The sequence below is a fragment of the Scophthalmus maximus genome, chromosome 14, assembly GCF_022379125.1.
Source record: "Scophthalmus maximus strain ysfricsl-2021 chromosome 14, ASM2237912v1, whole genome shotgun sequence".
Taxonomy (NCBI): Eukaryota; Metazoa; Chordata; class Actinopteri; order Pleuronectiformes; family Scophthalmidae; genus Scophthalmus; species Scophthalmus maximus.
The window spans coordinates 7,000,818-7,026,696 of NC_061528.1; the positions used below are offsets into that span (position 1 = coordinate 7,000,818).

The 25,879-nt window shown below is 43.3% G+C and overlaps 3 protein-coding genes and 3 long non-coding RNA genes across 11 annotated transcripts; 3 read left to right on the forward strand and 3 right to left on the reverse strand.

Annotated features, from left to right (window-relative positions):
- The first annotated feature begins 956 nt into the window (after nt 1-956).
- On the forward strand, nt 957-12,534 carry LOC118282912. Of its 2 annotated transcripts, XR_004784377.2 has the most exons (4): nt 957-1,141; nt 11,152-11,276; nt 11,990-12,056; nt 12,191-12,534. It is a non-coding gene; the product is annotated as an uncharacterized LOC118282912 (long non-coding RNA). The 2 variants fall into 2 exon arrangements; XR_004784378.2 differs by lacking the exon at nt 11,152-11,276.
- LOC118282913 lies at nt 2,151-3,855 on the reverse strand. The gene is made up of 3 exons (XR_004784379.2): nt 3,779-3,855; nt 3,331-3,366; nt 2,151-2,594 (listed from the first exon to the last, which is right to left on the reverse strand). It is a non-coding gene; the product is annotated as an uncharacterized LOC118282913 (long non-coding RNA).
- A 129-nt stretch (nt 12,535-12,663) lies between the features above and the next one.
- Nucleotides 12,664-15,012, reverse strand: LOC118282909 (TLR adapter interacting with SLC15A4 on the lysosome). Of its 2 annotated transcripts, XM_035604463.2 has the most exons (3): nt 14,880-15,012; nt 14,630-14,722; nt 12,664-13,835 (listed from the first exon to the last, which is right to left on the reverse strand). In XM_035604463.2, the coding sequence occupies exon 3, from the start codon at nt 13,832-13,834 to the stop codon at nt 12,890-12,892; it is 945 nt and encodes a 314-aa protein (XP_035460356.2). In that variant the 5' UTR covers nt 13,835; nt 14,630-14,722; nt 14,880-15,012; the 3' UTR covers nt 12,664-12,889. The 2 variants fall into 2 exon arrangements, with proteins under 2 accessions (XP_035460356.2, XP_035460355.2); XM_035604462.2 differs by lacking the exons at nt 14,630-14,722; nt 14,880-15,012 and adding an exon at nt 14,233-14,428.
- LOC118282911 (uncharacterized protein C13orf42) lies at nt 14,617-18,844 on the forward strand. The gene is made up of 3 exons (XM_035604466.2): nt 14,617-16,420; nt 16,508-16,649; nt 18,016-18,844. Exons 1-3 carry the CDS (start codon nt 16,010-16,012, stop codon nt 18,270-18,272), a joined length of 810 nt encoding a protein of 269 aa, XP_035460359.1. The 5' UTR covers nt 14,617-16,009; the 3' UTR covers nt 18,273-18,844.
- A 347-nt stretch (nt 18,845-19,191) lies between these two features.
- Nucleotides 19,192-22,987, reverse strand: rnaseh2b (ribonuclease H2, subunit B). 2 transcript variants are annotated; one of them, XM_035604464.2, is made up of 11 exons: nt 22,766-22,986; nt 22,381-22,449; nt 21,674-21,781; nt 21,339-21,415; nt 20,979-21,093; nt 20,828-20,892; nt 20,553-20,652; nt 20,177-20,258; nt 20,034-20,079; nt 19,676-19,753; nt 19,192-19,360 (listed from the first exon to the last, which is right to left on the reverse strand). In XM_035604464.2, exons 1-11 carry the CDS (start codon nt 22,827-22,829, stop codon nt 19,250-19,252), a joined length of 915 nt encoding a protein of 304 aa, XP_035460357.1. In that variant the 5' UTR covers nt 22,830-22,986; the 3' UTR covers nt 19,192-19,249. The 2 variants fall into 2 exon arrangements, with proteins under 2 accessions (XP_035460357.1, XP_035460358.1); XM_035604465.2 differs by lacking the exon at nt 19,676-19,753 and having other exon boundaries at nt 22,766-22,987.
- Nucleotides 22,988-23,266: 279 nt separating this feature from the next.
- On the forward strand, nt 23,267-24,847 carry LOC118282607. 3 transcript variants are annotated; one of them, XR_004784309.2, is made up of 3 exons: nt 23,267-23,790; nt 23,939-24,125; nt 24,462-24,847. It is a non-coding gene; the product is annotated as an uncharacterized LOC118282607 (long non-coding RNA). The 3 variants fall into 3 exon arrangements; XR_007032121.1 differs by having other exon boundaries at nt 23,267-23,452; nt 23,624-24,125; XR_004784308.2 differs by having other exon boundaries at nt 23,267-24,125.
- The last annotated feature ends 1,032 nt before the right edge of the window (nt 24,848-25,879 follow it).

Sequence of the window (25,879 nt, forward strand, 5' to 3'; positions counted from 1 at the left end):
ACACAATGACAAGTTTAAGCCAAAAATGGTTTCAAAGAGATTAAATATTAGGCTACACTTTTGGGAAAATGTGTATACAATAAAGCAAATGATATCAAGTGAACGAGGCTAACAACACATCCCGTTTGATTCATCTTGTATCCGCTACCTCCCTCGGCCTTGTGTCTTTGCATTGTTCAGCCAGTGACACCCAGTCGTCCGTGTTGTTTATTCCTGAAAATAGTAACGATTCGGATTTTCACGCACTCGTCCCGCTGCCATCAAAGACTGGGTGACCTCCAACTTTCTGCAGCCGAACACTGATAAGGCTGAAGGTCTGGTAATTGGTTCAGATTGTACCACGCATTTGAACGGTGGGAAAATCTTAAGGAGATTAGGGTAAAACTAAAATAATAACACTTTACTGAATTACTTTCGGTGTTGAAGGTTTTAGCTTTAGCGTGTGCTGGACTCACGGCCAAGAGACGTTTGCTTTCTAGACACGATTGCATGATATATAGTAGTCGGTGTCATGGTATCAGCTTTAAGAGTCAAGTTCCTTCTTCATTTTCTGTGATATGGAGCAGACTCGCTCTCTGGCCCTGAGCCTGTTGGTCCCAGGCCCAGTTTGAAATGGGTCTGCACACGGAGGCCCCTGTTCTCAGCCTTGTCACACGACTTTTGGGATACTTCTCTCGAATCACAGCACTGAGTGAACATTTGTCCACAACTGTTAGACCGTCATATTCCGGCATTTTCTGATGTCTGGTCCATTACTTGTCCACGTCCGAAACTATTCTGCTACAAATTGCCAAACTGATCAGATCTGAAATATCGGCGCAAACGCTTCATCCAAAGGAGTCAATACAAAAAAAAAAAAGAGTCAGAGCGAATTGACAGTTCAGTTGAACCTGCACACTGACGCACTGTACATTCTGTCTGCCGTCTGCCCGACACATCGCTGCGACGCGCAGACACTCCCAGTCGCGCAGCATCAGCCGTGCTGCGGCTCTGTGTTCCTGCGGTGCTGAGATTTAGAGCAAGGTCAGAACCACAGCAGCTCCTCAGACGAGGGACGTGGGAATGTGAGAGCAACGCGTAGGAAGCAAAGGTGGAAAGGAAAGACAAAGTAAATTCCACAGCTTGAACTCCCCCTTATAAGGTAAACTGTCTCATATCCATCATTCCTCACAAGCTGAATTGACGACGGGAGAGAGAAGGGTCTTTTGTACCGGTGGTCAATCAACCTCTACAACTGCTACGGAGAAAACTAAGAACTTTTTCAGCGTGCGGAGTTTGCTCAAATGAATACACAGTGTTTTCAGAAAGTGAGTTTTGTTATGCTATGTACTTTCGCAGCAGTGAGCATTTCCTGAAGGCTAATCGCACAAATGAAACTCTGAGGTTGCCGTGACCCAACAAGACAGCTCTTTGGCAAAATTCAGCCGCGCCGGCCTTGAAAGACAAGTGTGGAGAAAAACAAAAGGTTTTTTTTTACCAAACACTTGGGGCCACAGACACTCCAAGACAGGTCTCAGAAACTTAAGAGGACAACTTTGTATGATTCAAGGCTTCGCCTTAAATGGTTCCTCTGGAAAAGTCTTGTACCGCATTGTTTGTTGATTTGTTGGGCGCTCTCCTGGCGGTTGCTATAGTGACTGCCTCCATTTTCTCTCTGTGGCTGCTCACATAAAGGACTGTGTCCTTGTCTCCATAATAGTTACAAATTGAATACTGCACTTCCAAGGACTCATGTCGCCAACTTACAGCAGAGTGAAAGTGTGTGTGTGTGCGTGTGTGTGTGTGTGCGTGTGCGTGTGTTTCTGTTTATGTGTGTGTGTGCGTGCACATGTGCATGTGTGTGTGTGTGTGTGTGTGTGCGTGCGCATGTGCATGTGTGTGTGTGTGTGTGTGTGTGCGTGTGTGTGCGCGCGCATGTGCATGTGTGTGTGCGTGTGTGTGTGTGTGTGTGTGTGTGTGTGTGTGTGTGTGTGTGTGTGTGCTGGAGAGGAAGACAGAGGACCTGTTTTCTTGAGGTGTGCTGGATAAATGGTAAAAAATAAAATGCACTTTTTTTTGAAAACTTTGTCTTGATTTTATTGCAAATGCAATGAAATTAACGCAAATTACAAATTGTGAAAAGACAGTAAAGATTTAGAATGACGGCTGATTACAAGCCATTTTCTTATCACAAGGCGTTTGCTTCTGACACAAATTTGGGATTTGAGGAATATCATGAATAAAATCAACTTTGATTTGATTCACAGTTTTTGATTTGACGATACATTCTTAACTCACCGTGCCCTTCTACTGGATTTTTTATTTTCATTTTCTGGTTTTTCAGTTTTTTCCTCCACCACTCACAGTCGTGGTAGAAAAAAATTGTTTAGTTTTCAAGGCAAAAAACATGTCTCCTACAAATAACATTTATATAGCACGAGATTGCTTCTCCCAATTATGTTGTGGTGAAATACATAGTTGCTGGCTGGATGAGGCTCTGAGGTAATGTTTGTTTTTTTTCGAGTAAAGGAAGTTGCAGGGAGGTGGTCGAGGTGGACGGTGGACGCACAAAGAACAATGACAGCCGGGTCCAGAGTTCACATCCTGAGTCCTGACTGTGGAGACAAAAAACACCAGACTTTTCCTTGAAATAAACCAAAGACCGTGATCTTCGCCTAACCTCAAACAAGAGCTGCCAGTGTCACAGAGATGTTGCATAGATCTGTACTCCACACAAGCAGATAGAATATCTCAAAATCAAACATTCTGGCAGAAGATAAATCCACCGTGTCAGTGAACATTTCACTCGTGTGTGTTCGCTCTCCACACTTTTGCAACTCGTATGATTCATGTCAATAAACGTGTCACGCTCCCGTGAAAACACACTTTCTCCGTTGCAAATTCATCGCATACAACCATGATTTCTTGCAGACTGGGTTACATGGTTACGCTCGTCCCATTCACGGGGTTTTTCGTAGTGAGTTTCGTGTGGTAATGTCGTCAGTGGATGGAAACAGCTCTGTTTGAACAAGCACAGCTCTGCTCATTGTTCACCTCGGCCGTGGACGTCTCACTGAACGTAGGTAAGCGGCACACATGTATGTAACGCGCGCTTGTGATGCCGCGGTCCTCGGTCTGTCTGTCTCCTCCTGTGACAGTGTTCAAGGTCGGCGTATTAACGCCGGTAACCTAATGTACCACTAATACAGCAGCATATTTGCAATCCCTCAAAGCCAGGTACAAATGATTTTTGCTATTACAGCCTATTGCTGGGTCGCGTTGTCGTGATGAAATGCGTGGCATTGTGTCATGTTGTACAGTCTTCCTGTTTGTCTTCTATTTTTGTCTTACTTGCCATGGTAACAGCTGCGGTTTGTGTTGTCATCGCTGCAAGAGGGAGGTCAGAGACAAAATCACTTATCTTCATTATTCATGTGCAATCAGATTATTCTGCATCATACATTCAAGGGGATAAAGTAAAAAAATCCTAAACCGCTTTTCTAGCCCAAATTTCTCCGAAATTCAATATATGTCTATCAGTTTAATGACCTCAAAATTCTACAACTATATAGATGAAAGGTTAAAAATCAGTCAACATTTAAAAAAAGACTGTTCTGAGGAAAAATCTAAAGCTCCGTTCTGTGGTGACCTTACAGTATGTTATTTAATTTACATTACGTGTGATTGACACCCAACCCAAGTGCGCCGGCCAACCAGACCGCTAAACTTGAGGCTTCGAAAGGGCAGTTCACAAAGTCGGGTTGACATGAAAAACATGGTGGTAATTCTGCGAGCGTACCTTGCAAGAGAAAGAGGAACACCAGCCGATATGACAATTCAAAGTTCCTTATTCGTGTGGTCTTTAACGCAGATCCCAGTTGCAGGCGGATACAAAGAGTGATGAGGCACAGTGACGCTCATCCGGGGGCACGACGCCCCCTCCGACTGCGGCCTCGGGCCGCTCTCCAGCAAAGGAGCGTGGGAGTCTTCGGCTTGGCACGACCGCTTGGCATTCGGCTGCCAAGAAGAACCACCTGTGTGTTGACGCTGTATTTCACAAGGCGTCTAAACTGTATTCATCATTTTAACTGCGCACATTACGATTCATTGATTTATTTAAAAAGAGATATAGGACAACCTTTTTGGGGGATATGTTTGTACCACATACCCAGAGAGGACTGAGACCTTCCCAGGTCATTTGTAGGTCATTTCCCCGCCGTGACCAACGCACACACACGAGCTCTGCCCCCAACTCTCGTTTGAACAGTGACCCTGTAATGACACCGTCTGCCGCTCAGTCATAATTATAAAAAACATCTGAAATGATAGATTAGTTGAAAGGACTTTTAGATTGTTAGAGTCTGAAATATTTCTGATGGAATTGCAGAGAGACAGAGGTTTTGTGAATGCAGCCCGTATGCTGTCAGAACCACCAGAATTTGATTGTACACGTAAAAGAAGAGCAAGGTTGTCGGCTCAGACGCTGTCATGGTTGTAAGCAGTGTTGTTTCAATATGATGTGTTCAAGCTTGTGTGTTAAATGAAGAACACAAACGTCTGTAGACAACCAAAGCTTCAAGCTACACGTTGGTGATATAATAGCAGGGGAGAACAATTGAAAGACTAAGATAATAACTCCGTCCTCTGCCACCGCGGAGAGTGTAACAACGGGTCGTATGATCAGCTGCTTGCGCAGGCGGGGTTGTTTTTCAAGGAAGACAAGTTATTGAAGTAAAGAAGAGTCAGCGATGGTTGGAGAAAGACGGTTGACACCTGGGAGCTCTGAATCCAGAAGTTGGCGAGTTCTGTGTGACAGCAAAACAAAATGAACGTCATCCACCTGTCAAGCAGAAACAGAGTAAACCCTCTTCGTCCCTTTTCAAGTGTCGACGGTCTCTCGCGCCTCTTCGACCTTTACCGATCCAAGAACTGCTTTCTCAGCCTCTGTTGGCTTCCTCTCCCCTTTGTCTGTTTCTTCGGCCATCTCTTCTTTCCTGACAGTGCGTCAGAATCAGCTGTGGTCTGAGGAGTGTTATTTGCAGAATTTGACAAATAGTGCATTGGAATTACAGTCGCTGACTGTACAGTCTGCATTAGTGGATGTTTTTGCCACTTGGAGGCAACAGTCACTGGAATTTAGGCCAATGAAATCGCTAAGACTCAACTTTAAAAAAAAAAAGAAGGAATTGTGGACTGTAAATGCTCTGAACTGCGGAGCGGGGTGATGATTCTCTGTGGGTTCTTCATTGTTGATGGAATAAATATTGATTAATTGCAGCCTTAAATTAAATGTGTAAAAAAAAAAGAAGCAGGAAACAGGTGCAGGGTCAGATTCAGAGAATGATTATCTGCATTGTTGCCGTACAAACACACACACACACACACACACACACACACACACACACATACAGACAAACACACCGCAACAGAATGCCAATAACACGGGGGAGCGAGCGAGAGGCAGTGTAGAGGCGGGCCACTGCAGTTGTAATGTCCTTGTTGTGGATAAATTGTGTGTTGAACATATGCCACTGGGACATGAAATAATTAGCCAAGGTTGAGTGGGACCCGGGGGGGTTAACATGTGGGGGGGGGCGGGGGAGGAAGGAGAGGCTGCCAAGGTCAAACCAAACCCACCAGGGTGTTTGTGCTACCAAACCCGTGCAGCACATTGGTCCCCCGGTGCCACGCTGATGGGTTCACTTCGTACAGTCTCCTCACTACTCCGGGCCATCTTCATCACGCTTATCTCACTCGGTCCGGGGCCACGGAGGATTCGCTCTCGACGGCAGTGTCGTAAAAACACATCCAGACAAAACCGCGATCAAAATGCAGATTGGCTCACCCGACTCGACTCGTACTCGCATATCCCATTTATGAGCCTCCATCTCGCCTCTCCTCTCCTCCCTTGTCCTTTCCTCCTCTCTCACCTTATCCTTGCCGATCTATTTATCTTGTCCAAATATAAGTCACTCAATGACATAATGTTCCTTTTCACGTGTGCTGTGGAGCCATTATCGAAAACACACAAAAGACACACATGTATCAGTGTGTGTGTGATGTGTGGTACTGAGTGAAATATGAAACACTGCAGGTATACGGATGAATGTGGGGGAATAATTTATGTCCCTCTTATCTCATCCCTTTATTGGTCTCACGGTGACTACAGTATGAATATTTTCTCCTTACAGCATATCGCGGACAGGGTCATGTTTGCATAAGGAGTTAAATTATGACACTAATAACAACGCTGGCGTGGCAAGGAGAGATGCTGGGGGAGGGGGGGGGGGGGTGAAAGGGTGAGTTGAAAACAGGGAGAGGCTCACATTTGTCAGAGGTGAGGGGGGATCCACACATTTAGAAATTAAAAATAGTTTTGCGGGTGATGAAATGCTGTAAGATGACTAATTTTCATTCTCACCCCCCCCCCCAAAAAACTCATTAAACTTGCATTTAGTGAGCTATTGATTCATTTGAGACTGACGCATCTTGTGCAGTGAGAAAAGCATTTTAAGACGCCTGCAAGTGATTTGGCAGCAGGCGGTGAGTCAGGCTGTCTGGCTTTGCTTTGCTCCGGCTATACTTGAGTGATTGAATATCCGCATTGCCTTGAAAATGCTATGCTTTCTATACAAAGTATTCCACGTTCCGCATTTGTGAAGTTGCTGTGAAATAACTCATCATCGCCTGAACCCTCGGATAATAGGGAAATGCAATTTCTTTACCTTTCCTTCGTGTTTTTTGCTTTCTTTTATCTGGGGGCTGTATAGATTGATGAAGATTTTTAACATACAAGGACTTAGTTCTCATCCGTCACATAGCACGATCAGCGAGGCATGGGATCTGTTCCGCGTTTGTTCTGCAGCAAGAGGCAAAAACATTGTTCATAAACTGTCCTCGGGAACAATTAGAACAAATATCCTTGCATCATTTTGGGCGTTTTCCAACTCTGCATGAATGCAAGCGCTATAGGTTTAGGCTGATGATATCATATATTATCGAATCAGTCCCTCAGTACTTTCCAGAACTCCTCACTGAGCCCGAGCCCATTTGTTCCTACCAAACAGGTCCTGAATGAGCAGTTTCTACACTTGAACAGTGTTTTTTATATCCGGGAGTATTTTCAGCTGCAGATTTTATAGTTTTCAAGTGAGTATTTACGGCAGACGGACGGTGCAAGTGAGACTGACTCAAAATAAACTACAGTGTCCGTGTTCATCCTACTATAGGGGAATTTATCCGCTGCAGTTTAATGGCGCGGCACACCGACGTGTTTTTAATAGTCTCCAGAGGTCAACCTGAGGCGTGGCACGATAAGACAGAGCTTTGATCTGTTGGTGATCAGATAAGATTTTGAATATCATCAGACTTCTCATCGTCTTTCCTGTTCCAATTTTTGGGGGGTGAAAACTTGTATCAGAATGAAAACTTGATTAATTGTCAGGTATTTATTGCGACCAGAAATGATGTCATCAGTCTGCGCGGGCAGATCGTTTGTCACCTCACAATGGCTACTTTGATGATTGACTTAATTTGCGTTCAGTCAGGACAAGTATGACAACATGAAGAATGTCACATTTCACTCTTATTAATCTAATCCCAGATTCTTTTATAACGAGGCTCTTTCCAGTTAGGTTTTTTTTTCAAGTTCATCCCTCGGCCTTGCTTAACTGGATAAATTGCTTTAGCAAAACATCCTGGCTCCTCTTTACAATTTATTTGTGTCTGTATAATTGTTCCCTATTCTCTGGGTGTTGCTGTATGTACATGTTTGCCTTTGCCAAGGCCAACGCCTTCACTAAATGCCAGTTAAGCTTGTTGAATTTATAGAAGCCACTCTTTTGCAGCAATACCGTGAGCACCATATGTTTCATGTGCGTCTTTACTCACTAGATTTCAAAGAGTTTCAACCAAAGATGAGCTGTAACTTTGAGGCTGGATTACAAGGCCCCAGACTCTCTCTCTTTGTTTGATAGTACAGAACAGTATAAACAAAACTGACAGGGGCCTTTATGGGACACCACACAGCCAGACAGATTTGTACATAGGCTCAAATTCAAAGCAACTCGGAGAGCGAAGACCTCTGCTGAGCAATCCCCCAGCTGTATCCTGAAGCTTGCAAATCCCATCTCCATTTAAAGAGATGGGAGTTGGTGAAGAATCCTTCACATAATGAACCCTCCCAAAAATGCATCACCTGTTACCAGGGCCGAGAAAAATCAATGCAAATCCATCCATTACGTTTTGAGTAATCCTGCAAACAAACCAACCGATCCAATCACATCACCTCCTCGGTGAAGGTAATTACTAACTAGACGCACACCGACGGCGGGAGAGACGGGAGGTCAAGGGGGCACACAGCTCACTTTTGCCCTTGACTATTTAATCCGGCCCTTTCAGCGATAGATAAACACTCATAATGGCGTCTCTTTAGCTTCTGCGTCTCTTTAGCTGCCTTTTGTATGAAGCCATCAAAGATTAACTTTCGCACTAAAATCTTTGAAATGCAAACGTCGCCCTCTCTTTTCTATACGGCTCCATGTGTGCCTTGTTCCGTTCAGTACATGTATGTCGGGGAGCTATTAATTCTAGCTTGCAGTCTAGTTCGGGAAACTTTGGTCGATTTTAAACATCCTCCTCACAATCGCATCAAAAGGAAAGATCCTGTACACTTTCCCCTTTTTGTCGAAGGACATTAACCTTGCGCTGTGGAGGTAGAATCATTTCAAATTTTTTCCACAGCACGTCTAAAGGACGGGGTTTCTAGGGGTCCCCTTGAGCTGAGAACACATGAACTTTGAGAAAATGGTTAATAAGTCCCAATCCATTGGGTTCAGGTGTATGTCATTCCACAGGACAAAATATTGCAATATATTTTTGCAGCGAGGTATCACAAAAATATAAAACACCGTAAGACAACTGAGATGTTAAAAGGGCTGGAAGGAAACACAAATAAACACTTTGACTTCATTTCAGAAACCTCCAGACCAGAGCAGAGAGTATCAGAGTCCCTACGATGAGGATGGTGCGGATTTACAACGGTGAAAATATCTTTCCATGCGATTTGCCCGATAGAAATGCCTCACAGAGAAGGCTTGTGTTCTCCATAGATGTTACTTTCTTTCCATCTACAGTTGATTCACATTCAAACTCTCAGGGTCATGATTGTAGTCACCGTTCGTCATGTTGCACAAAAGCATCTGACAAAATGATTAAATGTTAATGGATTTGTAAAGAGAGACCTTTTACTTGTTCTCAAAAACATTTAACCACAAGAGAAAATCCAGATTAGGTTCAAGGAGCTAAGTCTAATTCATTCGTAAAGGTCTGGACAAAACCTTACAGTAGTTAGCTACATGGTTTATGATATAAAAAAAGGATATGAAAGTCAAAAATAAAAGGTCACAAACTCCAGACAATGGTGACATAATGTCTCTGATAAAAATCATAATCCATTTTTCATTCAAACTAGAAAACCATGAGAACTAAGTTTTGCTTCGGATAAGCTTGTTATTCTTGAAACTTAAAAAAAAAAAAAAAATATCCGCCGAGGGGAGGCTATTTATTTTTTCACCCAATGTGTAAAATGTCAGTGATCCACAAATCAAAATGTAAATATAATACATAAATATACATTTGATATCTTGTAAATAGGAATAAATGTGAGCAAATAAAAGCCAGCCAGTTGCCATCCACATCCACATGGACTCCGTGCACCGTAATATATAGTCATGTATTTCCACATTATGTTCCCTGGCTCTTTTGAGTGTCAGATCCTGCCGCCCCGCTATGTCTCCCAAGGTCCTTCTCAGTCTGCCCGGGCTTAGCCAAGGTCACCCGCTCCGCTGCAGGCTCCCCGCGACCTTGGGTGGCTAACTGACCGGGAAATGTGTGTTCCCCCGTTCCAGCACCTACAGTACGTGTCTCGGTGTCAATCAGCCCCACACAGAGCAGGGGCTGTCATTAAATGTTCCAGCATGCTGCCACTTGGACATTAGGTCATTCCGGTAGATGCAATCTGAAAGAAAAAAGATTAAAAAAAACATATATCCGCTCAAGGCCATCCGAGATATTTGCAGTGAGAGCTCAGCTTCTGAACAAACGCTAATCGAATTAAGTGCCTCAGAAAACCAGCTGTAGCCTGAAATTCTTCAACCTGTGTGGCGTGTGTGTGTGTGTGTGTGTATAGAAGTTATACCGTACATTAAAATTGTAGCGGGCAAAGGACTTTACGAGTCAAAATGAAAATGACAGGAAATGTGTGCATGTTTGTGAGCATATGTGTGTGTGTGTGTGTGTGTGTGTGTGTGTGTGTGTGTGTGTGTGTGTGCATCTGTATCCATGTCGACGCCATGAAGAGCTCAAAGGATCTTAACTATCAATAAGCCTTGGCAAGCACAAATATGGGGGGAAAAAATGACAAGTAAAAAGTATACGACTGTTCCAATTAACAAGGTTACATACAAAAAAGCTTTTTTAAATAAAGGCGAGTCACAGAGTGCTACATAGCATTAGACCCACAATAGCGAAAGTGTATTGAGGACCTTGGCTTTGATATGAAATCTTGTGGCCTTGCTTCCACCGCCCTCCATGTTAAAAGCTCTTTGTGACAAGGAAATTACTTTATGAACCTCTTAAAAACACTCCAACACTTCACCCTCCCTGTTAGTTTTATTGCTAGACCATGACAGAAAAGTGATTTTTTTTTTTTCATTTCTGTATATCAATGCAGCCTATCATTTGTTCCCTGCTCTATTTTCATGGCCTCCCCTTCGCTCGTTGACTTCAGTCTCCCCTTTTTCTTACACAAAGAAATGAATGGTAATTAAATGTTTTTTAAAAATCCATTTGCTTTTTCTTTTCATATCGCATTTTCACCCAAATAAGTAAAACACAATGTGAAATACTGGTAAATCTAACAGCAAAGGGAAGTAACATTTTCATCGTATGTGAAATAAGGTGAATAAATGTTCACAACGCAAGTGAGTAGGAGACGGCAGTTTGTAGCTTTGCCTTCAGCCTCTTAAACGGTTCTCAGCCTATGCTGGAATAAGAGGTCTGTTTTTCATTTTTTTTTTCCCAAGGACTGCGCATAGTTTGTTTGAATACGCTCACACTGCCGGACCTGGCATTGGCTGAATGATATTTATATGTGAGTGTGTTTTTGTTTAGGTCTTTGAGGACTCGGTTCCTCTAACGTGTACCTGGAGTGTTCAGTCCGGACAGAGGCAGAAATACCAAACATGTGTCTCCGTGGCCTTGAGACTTCACACGGCTCCGACTCAGCGCCCGGCTCGGTAAACACGGCTTCCTCTTGTGGGTCTCTGTTTGGACAGGAAACAAGGAGGCCGATCAAACACTGGCCGAGAAGGCCGCGGCTGCACCGAGTTGGAATGGAGTCCAGGAGTCTTTCAAAGCACTTTAAATAGAAGGGAAACGTGGAAAAATAACATATAGTCTGCGAGTCCACTGGTGTACAGGCCTGCTGAGGGCATCGCTTGTGCTCGTGCAATATTCTCTCATAATAAATTAGGTCACGTCGATGCCACTATCTTATGCTTGTTTACAAAGTAGAGGGAAACAGTATCACAAAAACACTGTGTGTAGTTTGGTGCTGGTGCTCAACCGCCTGCGTGTGACAGATTTACAAGCCGGTCCTAATGGCATCATAGATTAGGAGTAGTAGGACACTGGCGATATGACGCATCAGCTGCTCAGACAGACAGTGAGGAGGAGGAGGAGGAGAAGGGGTAATAGAAGAGAGGAGCAGGAGGTGCATCTCAAAGTCATCGGGGTTAATGAGTGAAGTGTTTATGCTTCCCCCTTGTGGCTGTTTATTGAACTGCAAATTTTGTAGGAAAGTCATGAATAACCGCCATCATTTGCAACAGAGCATACAAAAAAACATGAAAATTTCCTCTTTTTTTGACATAGCATTTTAAAAACTGTGTAATTGTGGTACTCTGTACAATCTGTGACATCGGGCTCTGTACTTTGTGCTTCTCCGCAGCATAGCCAGGAGACATGCCGATTCTCTGAACAGATTTTAAAGATCTTCTCTCCGCATGGCTGGAGAGGTACATAAATACTTTGTTTTGATGAATAATTTTGTGTCTGAAAAAGTTCAATTACATCTTAGAATTTCATCTGCTCCTTCTGCTCCACTGAAACATCTAGCATCTATAAATATTCAAATCGTTTTTCATTTCAGAAGCTTCACCGCTGGATGCAAGATGCCTCCGACTTCAATGGAAACTGTGTTCTGATGTAAAACTTGTGTAACTGGTTGCACGTGCACATGTACACACATCTTTAAAAAGTAACGGCCTGCTAACGGCAAACTCTGCACTTCCATCATTGGACACAGTGAAGATCAATCACGCACGTGAAGTAACACATTTCTGATTAGAGGTCTTAAAACTCACACAGCATGAGTTCCTTCTGTAGAAATAATCATTGATCTTTTATATTATTTTTGAACTAATAACAGAGACAACAAGTTCTCCTGCACCGAACCGGATGAAGAACCTAAACAGATGAAGAAATATCAATCATATGTAGGAATGTGCGCTGAGGGAGTTGATCAATACAATACTTTGAACGATACTACAGCAGGACATGCTGTGGATGGTGTGTTCTGTTAGAAGTGAATGTCATTTGGAAAAAAGGGGGGAAGATCAGTTGCAATTTTCATTTCCTGTATTTATTGTCCTTTTGAAAATGTAAAATAACATACACACATGCCAGTTGTATGGCTGCATATTATTATGACAAATAAATGCAGCAAATCTTCGGGTAATTATTAATATAATATACAGAACTCGGTTGCAAAATCCTTCCAGTGGCTAACAAAAGAAAAAAATAGATGTATTGTATTTTCTGTTGGTGGTGAAAATGAAAGGGAGTCAGGTTACTCCTCCTTGTTCTCTGCGAGCTGCTCCCTTGATGCCTCGTTTGAAATCTGCAGACAGGGTGTGCTGATCTCACTTGACTGCATGTCACCTGCTACCCGCAGCAGGCAGCTCAGGACCATGTCCTTGGCCCGGTTGGCCTCCAGGTTCCCGTCCCGACTCAGCTTCATGGTGATCTGGTCCAGGCTGGTCAGGAACAGCTCTGACCCCAGGAGCGGGCAAACGGGACCCTGGTCTGGATCTTCTCTCGCCATGTTTTCCATCATGTATTGCTGGTACAGATCCGAGAGTTTCTGCTCCAGGTAGTGGTTCAGAACGGAGTTGGAGAATGGCCCCTCTTGCCCCTGGAACAAAAAGCTCCGATCGCGGGCGCTCCCCAGCCTCCAGCGACTGGAGCCTCCCCTCAGCGGATACAGAAGCCCACCTTGAGATGTCTGCCCTGGGAGAGAATCCTCCACAGCTAGGGGGACGTCACAGGACTGGAGGAAGGGGCCCGCAGGCTGGGCGTCAGGGCAGAGCCTCAGCTCACCATCATTCGCTGAGAGAGGCAGCACCTGGTCACCTCCAATATGGAGGTCACTGTAGTTTTGGCAGATGCTCTGACAGAAGGAGGGAACCAAGAAAGGGCCATCGCCACCTGAGTGAGCCTGAGCTGGGATCTCTATCTCTGGAGAGATCCGATTGCTTGGATGGGCTCTACGGAGACCCAAGGGCTCTGGGGGGGAGATGTACAACTCGACTGAAGCACTCCTGTTGTCCGCGCTACCGATCTGCTCAGGGGAAGTGCGGCGAATGGGGGGAGCGTGCTTAGCGGAGCCTGACACGAGGGTGGCAGCTGCTCTGGGCTGCCCATGAGGACTCTGGAGAGACCTCCGAGGGGGGGGGGAGTCCAGCTCCTCCAATTCACAGAAAGTCATGCTCAACAATCTGCCCTCACAAAGCATCCTGCAACGGAGACAAAAAGGACACACTCAGACGCTGTGAGCCAGGTTATGAGAGCACACTGTCACCGTGAGCGTAATGATCTGTAGGAACACACAACATGGACCAGTGCCACACACCATGGCATTTACACCTGATACAAACACATACAACTCCGCGAATTAAGCACATAGACCAATGAGGTTACCATGAAACTCGATGACGAGCACAAGGTCGCTCAGGCCTCATGACAAGTTCCTATTTGTGATCCACTTTGAGGTCTGTGGATCAACATACTGATCCTCCACACGGAGAAAGACACTGGTCCACAAGAGGATTTACAAAAGGGCACCCTACTTTAGCTCAATCAAATATATTTATCATATGAAATGAAAATAAATTCAATCAAATCATACTCTACCTTGGACTGGATTCAAAGTCTCTCAGTCAGCTGCCGCCAAAATATCTTAATCACCGCGGAGAAAACTACTTACAAACATTTCATTGTCCCTCAATGCAGCCGACTGTATTAAACTCAACGGGAGTGTAGGAATGAGAGGAGTGAAGAGGAGTGAGAGGAGTGAAGAGGAGTGAAGAGGAGTGAAGAGGAGTGAGAGGAGTTTGCAAAGGGTGGTTGTTTTGTACCACCCAAAGAGGAAGTGGGGAAAGTCAGCTTCATTTCTTAATTTTCCCATTTCTGCAAGCTCGTATTCGTGAATGTATTCCAACACATCATCTTGCAAATTAATATGTCATTTAGTATTGCGTGTTCCTGCCTGGTTTATCTTTTTTTTTTACAGCTTTACATAAGAATGTACCTGGTGTATCTCAGCAGATGAAGTGGCAGGTGTAAAAGTCATTACATGAAGGTCCTTCAAGCCGTGAGTAGAAACCACTGAAGTCGTGTTTCTCTGTAAAGGGAACAGGTGTGTGATTGAGGTTTTGGGTTGAAAGCAGAAAGGAAAGTCATATTTAATATGATCAAAGTGTCAGTAAACAGAACGTTCGTCGGGTGCCGATTCCTGTTTTTTGATTTATTCGTTAGTCGCCCCACATATTCTGAGTTACCTCTGCGTGAGGACAGTCAACGGTCGAGGTTTGTAGTTGGAATAACTGTTGTTTAAGCAGTTTTCTCCTTGTTATCCGTCTGTGAGCCCCAAGCAGAAGTGTGACTTCACGCTCAGTTATGCGACCGTTTCCTCTATGAAACTGTACCAACTCCTTGCATGTCATAGTAACTTTGCATGAAACCTTAAATTCAAGTTTTTTTTTCCACCTCACTTGATGTGTGCTCCTCTGTGGTGTGAACTCATTTTGGCTCGTTTCTGTTTTCACAGCAGACCCAGGTTCTAAATCAGTAATCGAGTGAAAGCGATGGAAGCCTGCAGACATTATTTGTGGCCGGGATTTTTTTTCTCCTGTTTTTTTTTTTTTTTAAGATGACACTACTTCTTTTATTTAGACGTCCTCCGCTTGCACCAGGGAAGCCCTGAACAAAAGAAGCACAGGGAACGCCAGAGAACGATTTCTATAATTAATAAGGCGAGGAGGAACCGCAAGATGTAAATCAACATCACATAACTTGTCATTAAAATATATATCGCTCATTATACAACTGATAAAAGGTTTCTGGATGTTAGTGTCAGGTCCAAATCTTTAACCAAATCACCTCAACTGCAGTTTATCATATTTCCATAATAAAAATTTCCTCTAACACAGTTTATAAATAGGTGGATTCACAGTCACAAGCAGTAAAACCATAAAGTCCCACAGTCTGTTCGGTGGCTGGCTGTTGTTATTAGTCGACAATGAGTCAGGACACAGTATCTGACTCAGCACTTGGGGCTAACAGCAGCACTGAGTGTCGAGTTACGGACCCGTTGCCATGGCAGTGTTGCTGAGCAGCATCCGATAACATTAAAGACACGTTGAGATCGGGTTAGACAACCTACCTCAGACCTGCTTGCCTGTGTCACCACTGCAACAGAGCAGAGACGTTTGACCACTTCAGAACCCTGGACAGCGCCTTTGTCCCAGTGAACAGCTCCTGTTCAAAGGTGGAAAGGTGTTGTTGTTGTTGTTTTTTAGAGATATTATACTTTACCTGGAAGAGTAAGAGGCGACTATGGATGGATGCTTCACAAACACTAAGGAACCTCAGGTCACTGCTGTAACCCCGAAAGGCTCCAGTTAGAGGGATGTTCAGGAAAATCAATAATGCGTTCCGTCCCAACCACCCCGGACACCGAGGGAGGGACGGTGGAGGGTTTCGGTCCGAGCAGGACTACCACAGCGCCTGCACCGTCAGGCTGGTCCGCAGCACCTCCATGCTCGTGGTGGGAGAGAAAACCCAGGCGGCCGCGGGCTCGACTTTGAAACGCAGCAAAAGCACAGTGAGCATCGAGTCGACCTTGTACTATTATCAGAGACAAGAGGACAGGATATGGCTCTACTCTCAGAATCAGAACTGCCTGGAGTACCTGGAGGCACTCGTGGCTCTGAGGCAGCAGTACACAAAGAGTGTGAGCGACTTAAAGAGTAACGACATCAAGGCCACGGTGTCCTCCAGGAAGAAGCCTGCGCCTCCGCCGCCCAATAAGGAAGAAGTGGTGAGCTTAAATCATCTCTCCCGGAACACACAGCAGGCGATATCAAAGACAAAATGTTCTCCCATTTATTTTTTTATTAAACCACAGATACAAAGAGCCAAACCGTCTGCCCCTCCAGTCCCCAGCGAGGAGGACACTCTGCAGTTCTTCGATGAGGTCATCGCCAGCTGCGACGAGCCTCTGCGCAAACCTTACATGGATGACGGACACGCAGACGTGGATTTCATAGGTGAGTTTGAAAATGTGATTATTCAGCACTGCCTCGCTGTAAGTCAAAGTGAGCGCAATTAATATTTGCTTGCATTGGGGTCAAATCCTGACAGATTTTTTTTTGTCACTCTTGTCTGGGTCTTCTGTTGTTTGTCACAGTCACGGTGGGATTATAAGTGATGACCCTGTGTTTATTGAGACATGAGCCTGAAACCATGAACTATAGTCATCACGATGAAAGGTTGGGTTAGAGTTAGACTGCGGTGTGAGTAGATATAGGCTACAAAATGAATTGATGAATTGCTTCACAAAAAACTTGTCCACCTTGTCCAACATATTCAAATGCTGTTCACACATTCAGTCCATTGATTTTTATAAAGACAATTAGAAGACAAAGAAATACTTTTTATACTTTTACTTTTGCTAATAGGGCATTAAGGTGATTATGCTTTTGCCTATAAGTTAATGTTTAAATACAGCACTGGAGTATTTTAATAAGATAAGATAATAAGATTACTCCACACTACAAATCATATATACATAAAATACGATGTATTGTTAGAGATAAAACATCCCATGCAGCAGCATTTTAGACTAACTCCACATCAATCAGTTTAAATTAAAATGCTGTATCGAATATACTCAAATTATTGCATATAATATCACACTGAAGGGGCCCGGACTGCTTTGAGTACTTTTACTTTTTGCTATTTAAACTTTATTTAAATTGGAAAATGTACTTATGTACTTCTACCCAATTTAACTTTTAAATGCCAACGCTTTTTCATTTGTTCATCTTCACACTTTAACTTCAGTCAATTCAAAGTGAAGTTTTTCTTTCCATGTATTTGACAGCTGTAACCTTCCAGATCAAGTTTTGTGAAACATACTGTAAGCTCAAATCATATTTTACATTGCTATATTGTTAGGCTAAATATATAGCTAGTATTATTTCTAGTTGTTTTTGTTTGAAGCTGTACAGTGGAAGAGCGTAACACCACCTGGATCTGCTAAATGCTTCTAACAGGTTAACAACAAATCAATTATTTATGACACTGCAATAGAGAAAAACTCATTTTACCACTGTCACATTTGGCTATTGTTTCCTGCTATCGTCACTTAAATTCTGCTTTTATATGAGAATAATATCTCCTTACACATTTAGGCATATCTGTACAATGCACCACAGAGAAAAGGTCTGTCTTCTTCCACCAATATTTGGATGGGTAGATGTAGTGTGGTTAGGGATTGGGAAGGCCTGGCAGCTCATTGTGACCTGCTTATTTTCACTTGGTCTCATTTTTCTGGTCCCTGCTTAGTTAGAAAAAACTGTTGAAGTACCAGCTTTCAGCCTCAGCTCTGACCTCTGACCTTCTCCCCCGAAGTGGCCTCCAGCTCAGCTGAACACGACCTCCACTCGAATTGGGTCTTGCGGGTCCCCCGGGTCGCAGATGACTCCACGCAGAAAGCGGTTCGTCCCTGTGCCAATGAAAGTGTCTCGAAGAAGAAGAAGAAGAAGAAAAGCCAGAGCGGGTCCACGAGCAGCAGACTGCAGCTCCAGAGGAACCCGATCCACCTGCCCAAAGTGGTGGAGAGCGCTTTCCAGACTCTGCGCTTCAAGCCCAAATTAAAAAAGCAGTGAAGCCTCTTAAGACATTTGAAGAGAGCTATATCTAGTTTGTTTGGACAGGCACCACTTGTGCAAAAATATCCCTTCTGGACGATGTCAACATGACAAATAATAAGCATCATTTTAATAAAGAAAATGACCCACTGACATGAATCTAATTCCTGCTGGTCTTGGAGTTGTCACACAAAGAAACGGAGGCATTACTAGTATCTCAGGAAGTCATGAGAGTTACAGGGAGCCAACACTTACGATACCAGGACCCGGAAATTGAAGCAGCAATTTCATCATTAACTCCACCAAGGAGGTTCAGTTTGCTAGCAGGAGTACTCAAAAATTAGGGATATGCATGTGAATTTTATTAGACACCAGATCTTGGAATTTCTAGAAGGTGAAACTGCATAAAGGCGGGGGATTGCTCAGTGCTCTTGTTTACAATTGTGCTTTTCCCCCCGTGTCAGATCGAAAGGCCTCAGAGAAAAAGGCCTGTCTAGTATCATTTGTTTCAAAGATTTCATTAACAGTTGCAGATCATTCACTATAACCCCAATCTATATCAGATTGATATAGATGCCACTGTAAGTGTAAGTTGGATGATTAAATTAAATTCCTCTCAATACCATCCAACAACAATAAAGTGAAACCATCTTTTATCAACATTTCTTTCAAGGGTCCTTTTCCATTTATCGTGACGGGCAAGGAAGCTAGCTTGAGTACAGGTCATAGTTCAGACCTGCAGAGACTACATTACATTCCTCCGTCGCACTAAACTAACAACTGAATTTTCTTTTTAACATAGAAAAAGAAAAACCCTGACCTCTCTGCATGTTTAGATACTATGGTGTATTTTGGTGAGCTACAGTGTAGGAAGAAGTATTTAGACCTGACTTAAGTAAAAAAGAGAATAACATAATATTTAAAGTCCTGAATCACATACGTTTTCATTTCTTTATTACAAATGTGTCATGTACAAACCGGAAACTATACAACATTCATTTCTTTTCTGCTTTGACCTTGGGGCTGAAGAAGGATGACATTGTCTTCATGCCAGTCTTGTCCGCCTTCGCCAGAGTTTTCTGAGCGGCCGTCATCTTCTTAGGTGGCTGGAATAAGGCAGAGGAGAAGAAGAAAAAAAAATCAATGACAACGAGACGACCTTGCAAGGACACAGCAGGGAATTGATTACATATGGTGAAGTTCAATTCAAGCCGAGGGAAAAACAAACATATTTGCCCCATTGAGCCATATGAATGAAATCTACAAGCAAAGCCTCAAGAAATGGTCAACAAACAGGAGCAACACTAACAATCCCTCAAGGTCTCCAGAGATAAAAGCAAATGAATCAAAACAAATGATTATGAAAGCCACCAATTCCTGCAGTTAATTGCTCCGTCTCTTCAGGCTCCAAATACACTCACTTTCCGCGAAAAGTCCACACTGTTGAATTTGGTGTAGTCGTCTCCGGCCTCCACCGGTTTGTCTGAAAGTTTCCGCTTCTGCCAAACCAGGAAGTAAGAAAAGCTTTTCACAACAAAGAGCACCACACTTTTTTTTTAAACCACAGAAACACACCTAATGCCCAATTAAAAATCACAGCAGGAAAAGGCTTAGGAATCATTTCACCTCAAAAACAAGCAAATGCAGCAATGTCAGTGAGGTGAAGGGAAACAGAGGACGTTCAACATGGTTTGAGCAGCATGCAGAAAAAGGAAGATGAGTTATACCAACTTCTAAAAACAGAAAGGTGTAAGAAAATTTAAAAGTCACATAACATACCTTGGAAGGAGGCTCTGTCTCCTTTGGGCTTGTGAGCTCTGGTAACCTGTGGAGTAGGAGCAGATGCACAGTGGCACTGTGAGCATAGCTCAGCACCAATAAAAAAAAAGCATGCCGTCAATGTGTTAGATGTCTGAACATACTGCAAGTGTTTGAGAAGGGCTTTGCTCAGGTCTTCACTGATGTACTCTGATATCAGGCCGTGGGCGTAGCGTAGGTAGTCCTCTGTATCGTTAAGATGAGAGAACGGCAGTCATTACAAATTTAATAATACTTATTATTTAATGTCATTTAAGTTTCAGTGATTCAAAAGTCAAACTAAAAGGTGGGAAAATGTTTCAGTGTTAACCCTAAGACAAAAAACTCAAAGGTCAGTACTGCCATCTATTGGTCAACATCATATCTAATGTTAAATCACAAGATGGAAACGTTGGAGAAAGAAATGGAAATGAGGCTTGACAAGGAACTGACAATGAATTATGATTTCAAGTCAGAGTTTTTGAAGATGAATTGACTCACCCTCCTGATATTCTGACTTCACTCTGACATAAGTTGTGGATTTGACTCCTTCTCCCACTGAGATATTTTTCTTCCTGAGAGCAACTACTGTCCTCTCCACCTATGACAAGAAGAATAAAAAATAATCCCACCTCACAGTGCAAAAACCTAAAATGCATTTTCACAGTTTTTAATTCTTTGTCTGCTGTAAAGCAGTTTAATTGTCTCGTCTTAGTGCCGGCATAGAAAGATGATAGATTTCATATAAAAAAGGTCTGATTAGTATTTAAGCGTACCTTTTTCTTTAACCAGCTCATTGTCTTCTCTTGGCTGTATCGGTGAAATTTCAGGCTTCCCACCTCTGAAAGAATGATACACACCATTTAAACAAAGCAATTATTACAACTTCATAATTCAGTGGTATGGGCTCCAAAAAATAAACGTCACCCTTTTCCTCTGCAATGTGGTGCAGGGAGGCCAGGGAATGTGTGCAGCTCAGCAACCTCGAGCAAGCTGGGAATTCCTCATCCATGACAATCTGATCCACGGGCTGGAACTTCCCCTGAGCAGCAAGTAACATTGAAACAGAAATCAAAGGTAAAGCAAATATGGTGACTTTCATGTTCAATATCGAAGTCTTAATTATTCATTTATATACTCATAAGGTTATATTAGAAGCACAATATTGATGTACTAACCATAAGAAATATCAGAAAGTTAGATATGACATCTAATACATAAATTGTAAATTAAATCCGCATGAAACCATCACTTCAGCTGTGAAATGAACAGATGTCTGCTTCTTACCTCTTTTCCAGCTTTATTCAAATATGGCAACATGAGATAGAGAGGATCCATTGGTGTAATAAAGAGAAGTCTTCCATCTGTTTGACAAAAGAGACAACTGTAAAAACACAGACACTTGATTTACACGTGGAACAATTCTGACCCAGGACCAGTTACAGGATAACAGCGAAACATCAACTTCATGATAAAAAAAATAAACGTAATTGATGGTTTGTTTCTTTCTTGTTGTTTGTATGTACGCTGCTATAAGTGCTGATTATTATATCATCAGTGTTTGTAATGGTGCTTTAGTTTCTTCAAAGTTTACACCTCAGTAGTAAGTAAACAAGACCAACCTCTCTGTACAGTCTGGCCCACAAACCACGAGTGGAAATCTTCTTCAAATGCTTTGACCTCATACAGCTGTACATCACCAGCACCGAGCATATACAGACATGTGGCATCTGTAGGGATAAAAAAAAGAAAAAGAAAAGAGGAACTGTGTTACTGTCACTACCAGTTCTGCATGACAGAACTAACCTGTGGTGAAAAGTGAAAGCAAACATGTATTTACTTGACTTTGTGTTATGCGTTTGACTGTTTCCCCATCTTATACAGATCCTCGTGTTGAATTTTATTATAATTTACTATATGTTAACTCGCTGTTAACACTGTTTCATATGTTAAATGTGGTTTCTTACATCTCCAAAGCTGTATTACTCTGTTTATGTATCTTGTTAAGGTAACACATATTGCTTTATGTTTTGGGGCAAATTCTTTTCCAACTACTATGGAGAGCAAACTATGTTTCAGTTTATTTTTGATGCAATTATTCTCAAAGCAAAGTGGAAGGTTGCTAATGGTTTTCATCACAGTTCACCTGGCAAAACACTCAATTACTTCAGTTTCTCAAATGTGAATTATTGCTAATATTCATAGTTTTCTATGAGCAAAACTTCATATCTTTAGGCCCTTGGCTGCTAGTTGGACTGAACAAAAAAAGTTCTGAAGGCATCGCCCAGGGCTCTGGAAGTCAACAACAACAACAACAACAACGTCAAACCTGTAGAGGGATTCCTTAGTCTCACAAAAGCTGGCTCACTGTCTGTCTCATGTGTGTCGACGACAGAGTCTGTGCACATCAAAACACAAATAAGGCTCATTATAGCTCATTAACAAAAACATGAGATGCTGCATGGCAGCATCTCACACTGAGAAACAACACAACACAACACGCACCAATGACCAACTAACTAGTAACTAGCATTAGCTAACTGCGAAGTCACGCGTTATTTCCGGTGACATGTAGCTCGTCACCCACAGGTTTCAGTAAGTTATGACAATAATGAACATTTAGTTTATCTTAGTTTAAGGGCTCATAGCTTTCTTGTTTGTAGCATCTTAGCTAGCTATAGCTCACTCAGTCCGGAGCTACCGCTTCAACCCACCTGCAGCGATGACAACCCAGCTGTCATTTTGTTCACGAGGCGCTCTCTTCTTCATAGAAGCCATTTTGTACAACTCAGCTGGACGGGGACGAGTTTGTGTTGACCGTAAATTTGCTGCTGATATGAATTATGTTATGTTATAGTCTTGACAGACGTGTTTGTCTTGACGGGGTAGATGCTACTTCCGCTCGGTAACAGGCGCTCAGAAAGCGCGCCTCTCTGTGTCCATGTGTGTTTGTCCCACGTGGGGGGAGGGGGGAGCGGGAGAAAAAATTATATTTATTATTGGACTGTGAGCTTTAAAAAAATTAAAATAAAGCAAGAAACAGCAATTAATATTTTTTCTAATCAAATTAAAAAACTGATTCTGAAGAAAAGGCGAAAAGTGAAGCGAAAACGGCGTCGCGGTGATTTTTATCCCCCCGTTCACAGTATAGTGGTACGTTCCGCAGTATTGCTGTCAACAAGGAATGATGCGTTCCAGTCACCTCGGAGCTCGGAACTCGGACCCCGGAAGTCGGGGTAGTGATTTTTTACCGACCTCCCGAGTCGGAATTCCATCTCGCAGGGGCGTTTCATTTGTAATTTCCGACTCGGAGGTCGTTATTCCGTGTTCCGAGATCATACTGGAACGATAAACCCGACTTCCAAGTTCCGAGTTCCGAGGTTAACAGGAACGCAGCAGAAGTAGGTCGTCAACGTGCAGTTTGCCCGTAATATCGCGAGAGGTCGCCCGAGAACTGTGGATACAAATGAAAGAATACTTTCACATTTATTGGTTTGTGCTGGGTAGTTTTCCCTCCTGGTTGCTTTAGAAGATGATATTTCAGTAACAGGGGTTGTTTTTTCCCCTCTCAGAGCCAAGAGGTCTCTGCTCTCCGGTGCAGGATGTTTGGTGACCAGTTGTCCCCTTGGCACACTGGCCTGTAACAGATTGGGGTATCCATCTGTCCTTCAGTAAGAGCAGGGCATCTCTCACCGCCACCCTCAGGATGTGACACTGTTGAGTCCCAGTTGGTTTTTCAGTGAGTCACCTGTTTTGTTTTCCTCCTGCAATGTTTATGTGCACGCTCGAGCAGGATGCCTGAGTGTGTTTCCATCCCCATTAGAGGACCATTGCAATGTCATCAATTTGTTTAACTGTTCAGGGTTCCCTGTGATATGTTTATATAGCTTCTCTGGGCGTTGGATTCCCCCTCTCTTCTAAAGACGCCCACAGCACAGCCCATTAACAGCTTTTTAATTAGCTTGTTTTGATAATGAGGAACGGAGGGATTTGCGTGTGAGGGGTGATCGTTCAAACACTGCCATGCGGCGTCCCTGTGGGAAGCAGCACGACGAAGTGGAAAAAATACATCAGGTGACTTATGGCTGAATGTGTTCTTGGTTTTCTGTTAGTTTCTTTTTTATGTCAATGAATACAATTTTTGTATTATCTTTTTGGTCTGTTTCAATAAATTTTGCCTTACAGGCCCATTTGCCCAGATTTTAAGCAACATGTGCTCTACACCCTTTGATCACTGTCTCAACTCCTCCTTAGAATAAGTTAGATTTATGTGACTGTGGTCTGAGGGAAAGAGAGCATGGGTGAGATGTTGTCTGTGAATTACTTGCTTTATGGGTCCCGGGAGTATCACACACACAACAAGCTGCGCGGCTAAACAGAATATTCCATGAAAGCTCTCTTTCTTTCTAGGCTGCTTGAGGGAACGTCTGCATTTCTGACTTGCCAGGGAGAACAACAGAAGCCTTTTCTGATACAGTGGACCACAGACAACCCCAGAGAGCCCGGCACTCTGTCACCAGCGTGCAGACGAGTACAAAGATGGTCTAAATTTAGGTCCTGATGCGGCTTTGTGGACCCGGAGTCCGAGACCCCCCTCTATCCTCTCCCAAACCCTATTCCACAATTCTCATCCATCAAACATCCAACAAAGAGAATATCAACACAACCAAAGCTATGTCTGTTCTTTTCTCTCTCCCCCTCAACCTCAATGTCCTTTTTGTCCATGTAATTCACCTTTGAGCTTGCTATTTCTTGTAAAAAAAACAACAAATAAATACCAATATGATTGCAATAAACTCCTCACTGGAAATAGTAGTGTATTGCAGCCAGCAGGATGTAGAGAGCTGGTCACACTCTGCTGAGCTCAATGAACAGCCCGTGGTCTTATCTATCTCTGTGGCCTCATTTGTGGCGGGTCCACTGCCGGGTGACGGGTTACAGCTAACATATCGACTCAGCCCTGAGCTGTCATGCCACCACCATGTGCTGGGTGTATTTCTTAACCCCCTCCATGGTCCATCTTCAGGATCTGTAGAGTGGGCAGAGTTGAGAAAAAAAAGAAAAAAAAATATATTCACCACAGTGCGTTTTTAACTGTCGTGGCTGCCAGGAAAAGCAGGTTATAAATAGAAAGACAGCGTCACTGTGGGTGCCACTTTTTTTTTAATAGATACAGACATTGGCCATTATTCCACACAGCTGTAAAAAGCCACATTGCCATTTTGAATTCCCTACAGATGTCAACTCTCGAGGAGGTAAAATACACATCGATACACTCATAACAGACATACACACACACACATAAAAAACAGATGTGGAGAGAATTCCCCTTGGCAGCAGACGCCTTTGAGTCATCATCTGGGATTCCCTTCCTCTCACTTCCAAATATGGAAGGGATTGCGAGCAAGCGGGAGGCAGAGTGTGGAAGCAGAGTGGAACCCCCTCATGATGTCAGAGCTGTGGAACAGTGCGCCTCATGCTGACTGGAAACTCACAGGAAGGAATGGCCGGAATGCAAAGATCACCGGAGCGCTATTGCCTCCTCCCCGCGCGTTTGTAGAATCCGAATCGTAGCACTCATGCCTCATGTGCACCCACACACGCTTACACGTAACGTTTTTCGGCAGCCCTCTCACCAGGGAGATATTCCTTCCCGTAAAAGTCTTTTCCTCTTTACCCCCCACTCACCCCACAAGATGGTGACTCCTTTTTCCCAGCATCAGTCGCTCGGCGGGGGGCCTCTGTTTCAGTTGAGTATTTCCCTTCACCCTGAGTGAGAATGGTGTGGTGGCTTTCTGCTTGATGTAGCCCTTTATTTTTTTTGAAAC

What these genes read in the sequence shown, in the direction of transcription:
- LOC118282909 (XM_035604463.2), bottom strand. Translation starts at nt 13,834, where the DNA reads ATGCTTTGTGAGGGCAGATTGTTGAGCATGACTTTCTGTGAATTGGAG.
- LOC118282911 (XM_035604466.2), top strand. Translation starts at nt 16,010, where the DNA reads ATGTTCAGGAAAATCAATAATGCGTTCCGTCCCAACCACCCCGGACAC. An exon ending in CGCCCAATAAGGAAGAAGTG is followed by an intron (nt 16,421 to 16,507) that starts GTGAGCTTAAAT and finishes ATTAAACCACAG; the next exon opens with ATACAAAGAGCCAAACCGTC. An exon ending in CGCAGACGTGGATTTCATAG is followed by an intron (nt 16,650 to 18,015) that starts GTGAGTTTGAAA and finishes TCTCCCCCGAAG; the next exon opens with TGGCCTCCAGCTCAGCTGAA.
- rnaseh2b (XM_035604464.2), bottom strand. Translation starts at nt 22,829, where the DNA reads ATGGCTTCTATGAAGAAGAGAGCGCCTCGTGAACAAAATGACAGCTGG. An exon ending in CTGGGTTGTCATCGCTGCAG is followed by an intron (nt 22,450 to 22,765) that starts GTGGGTTGAAGC and finishes TGATGTGCACAG; the next exon opens with ACTCTGTCGTCGACACACAT. An exon ending in ACTAAGGAATCCCTCTACAG is followed by an intron (nt 21,782 to 22,380) that starts GTTTGACGTTGT and finishes TTATCCCTACAG; the next exon opens with ATGCCACATGTCTGTATATG.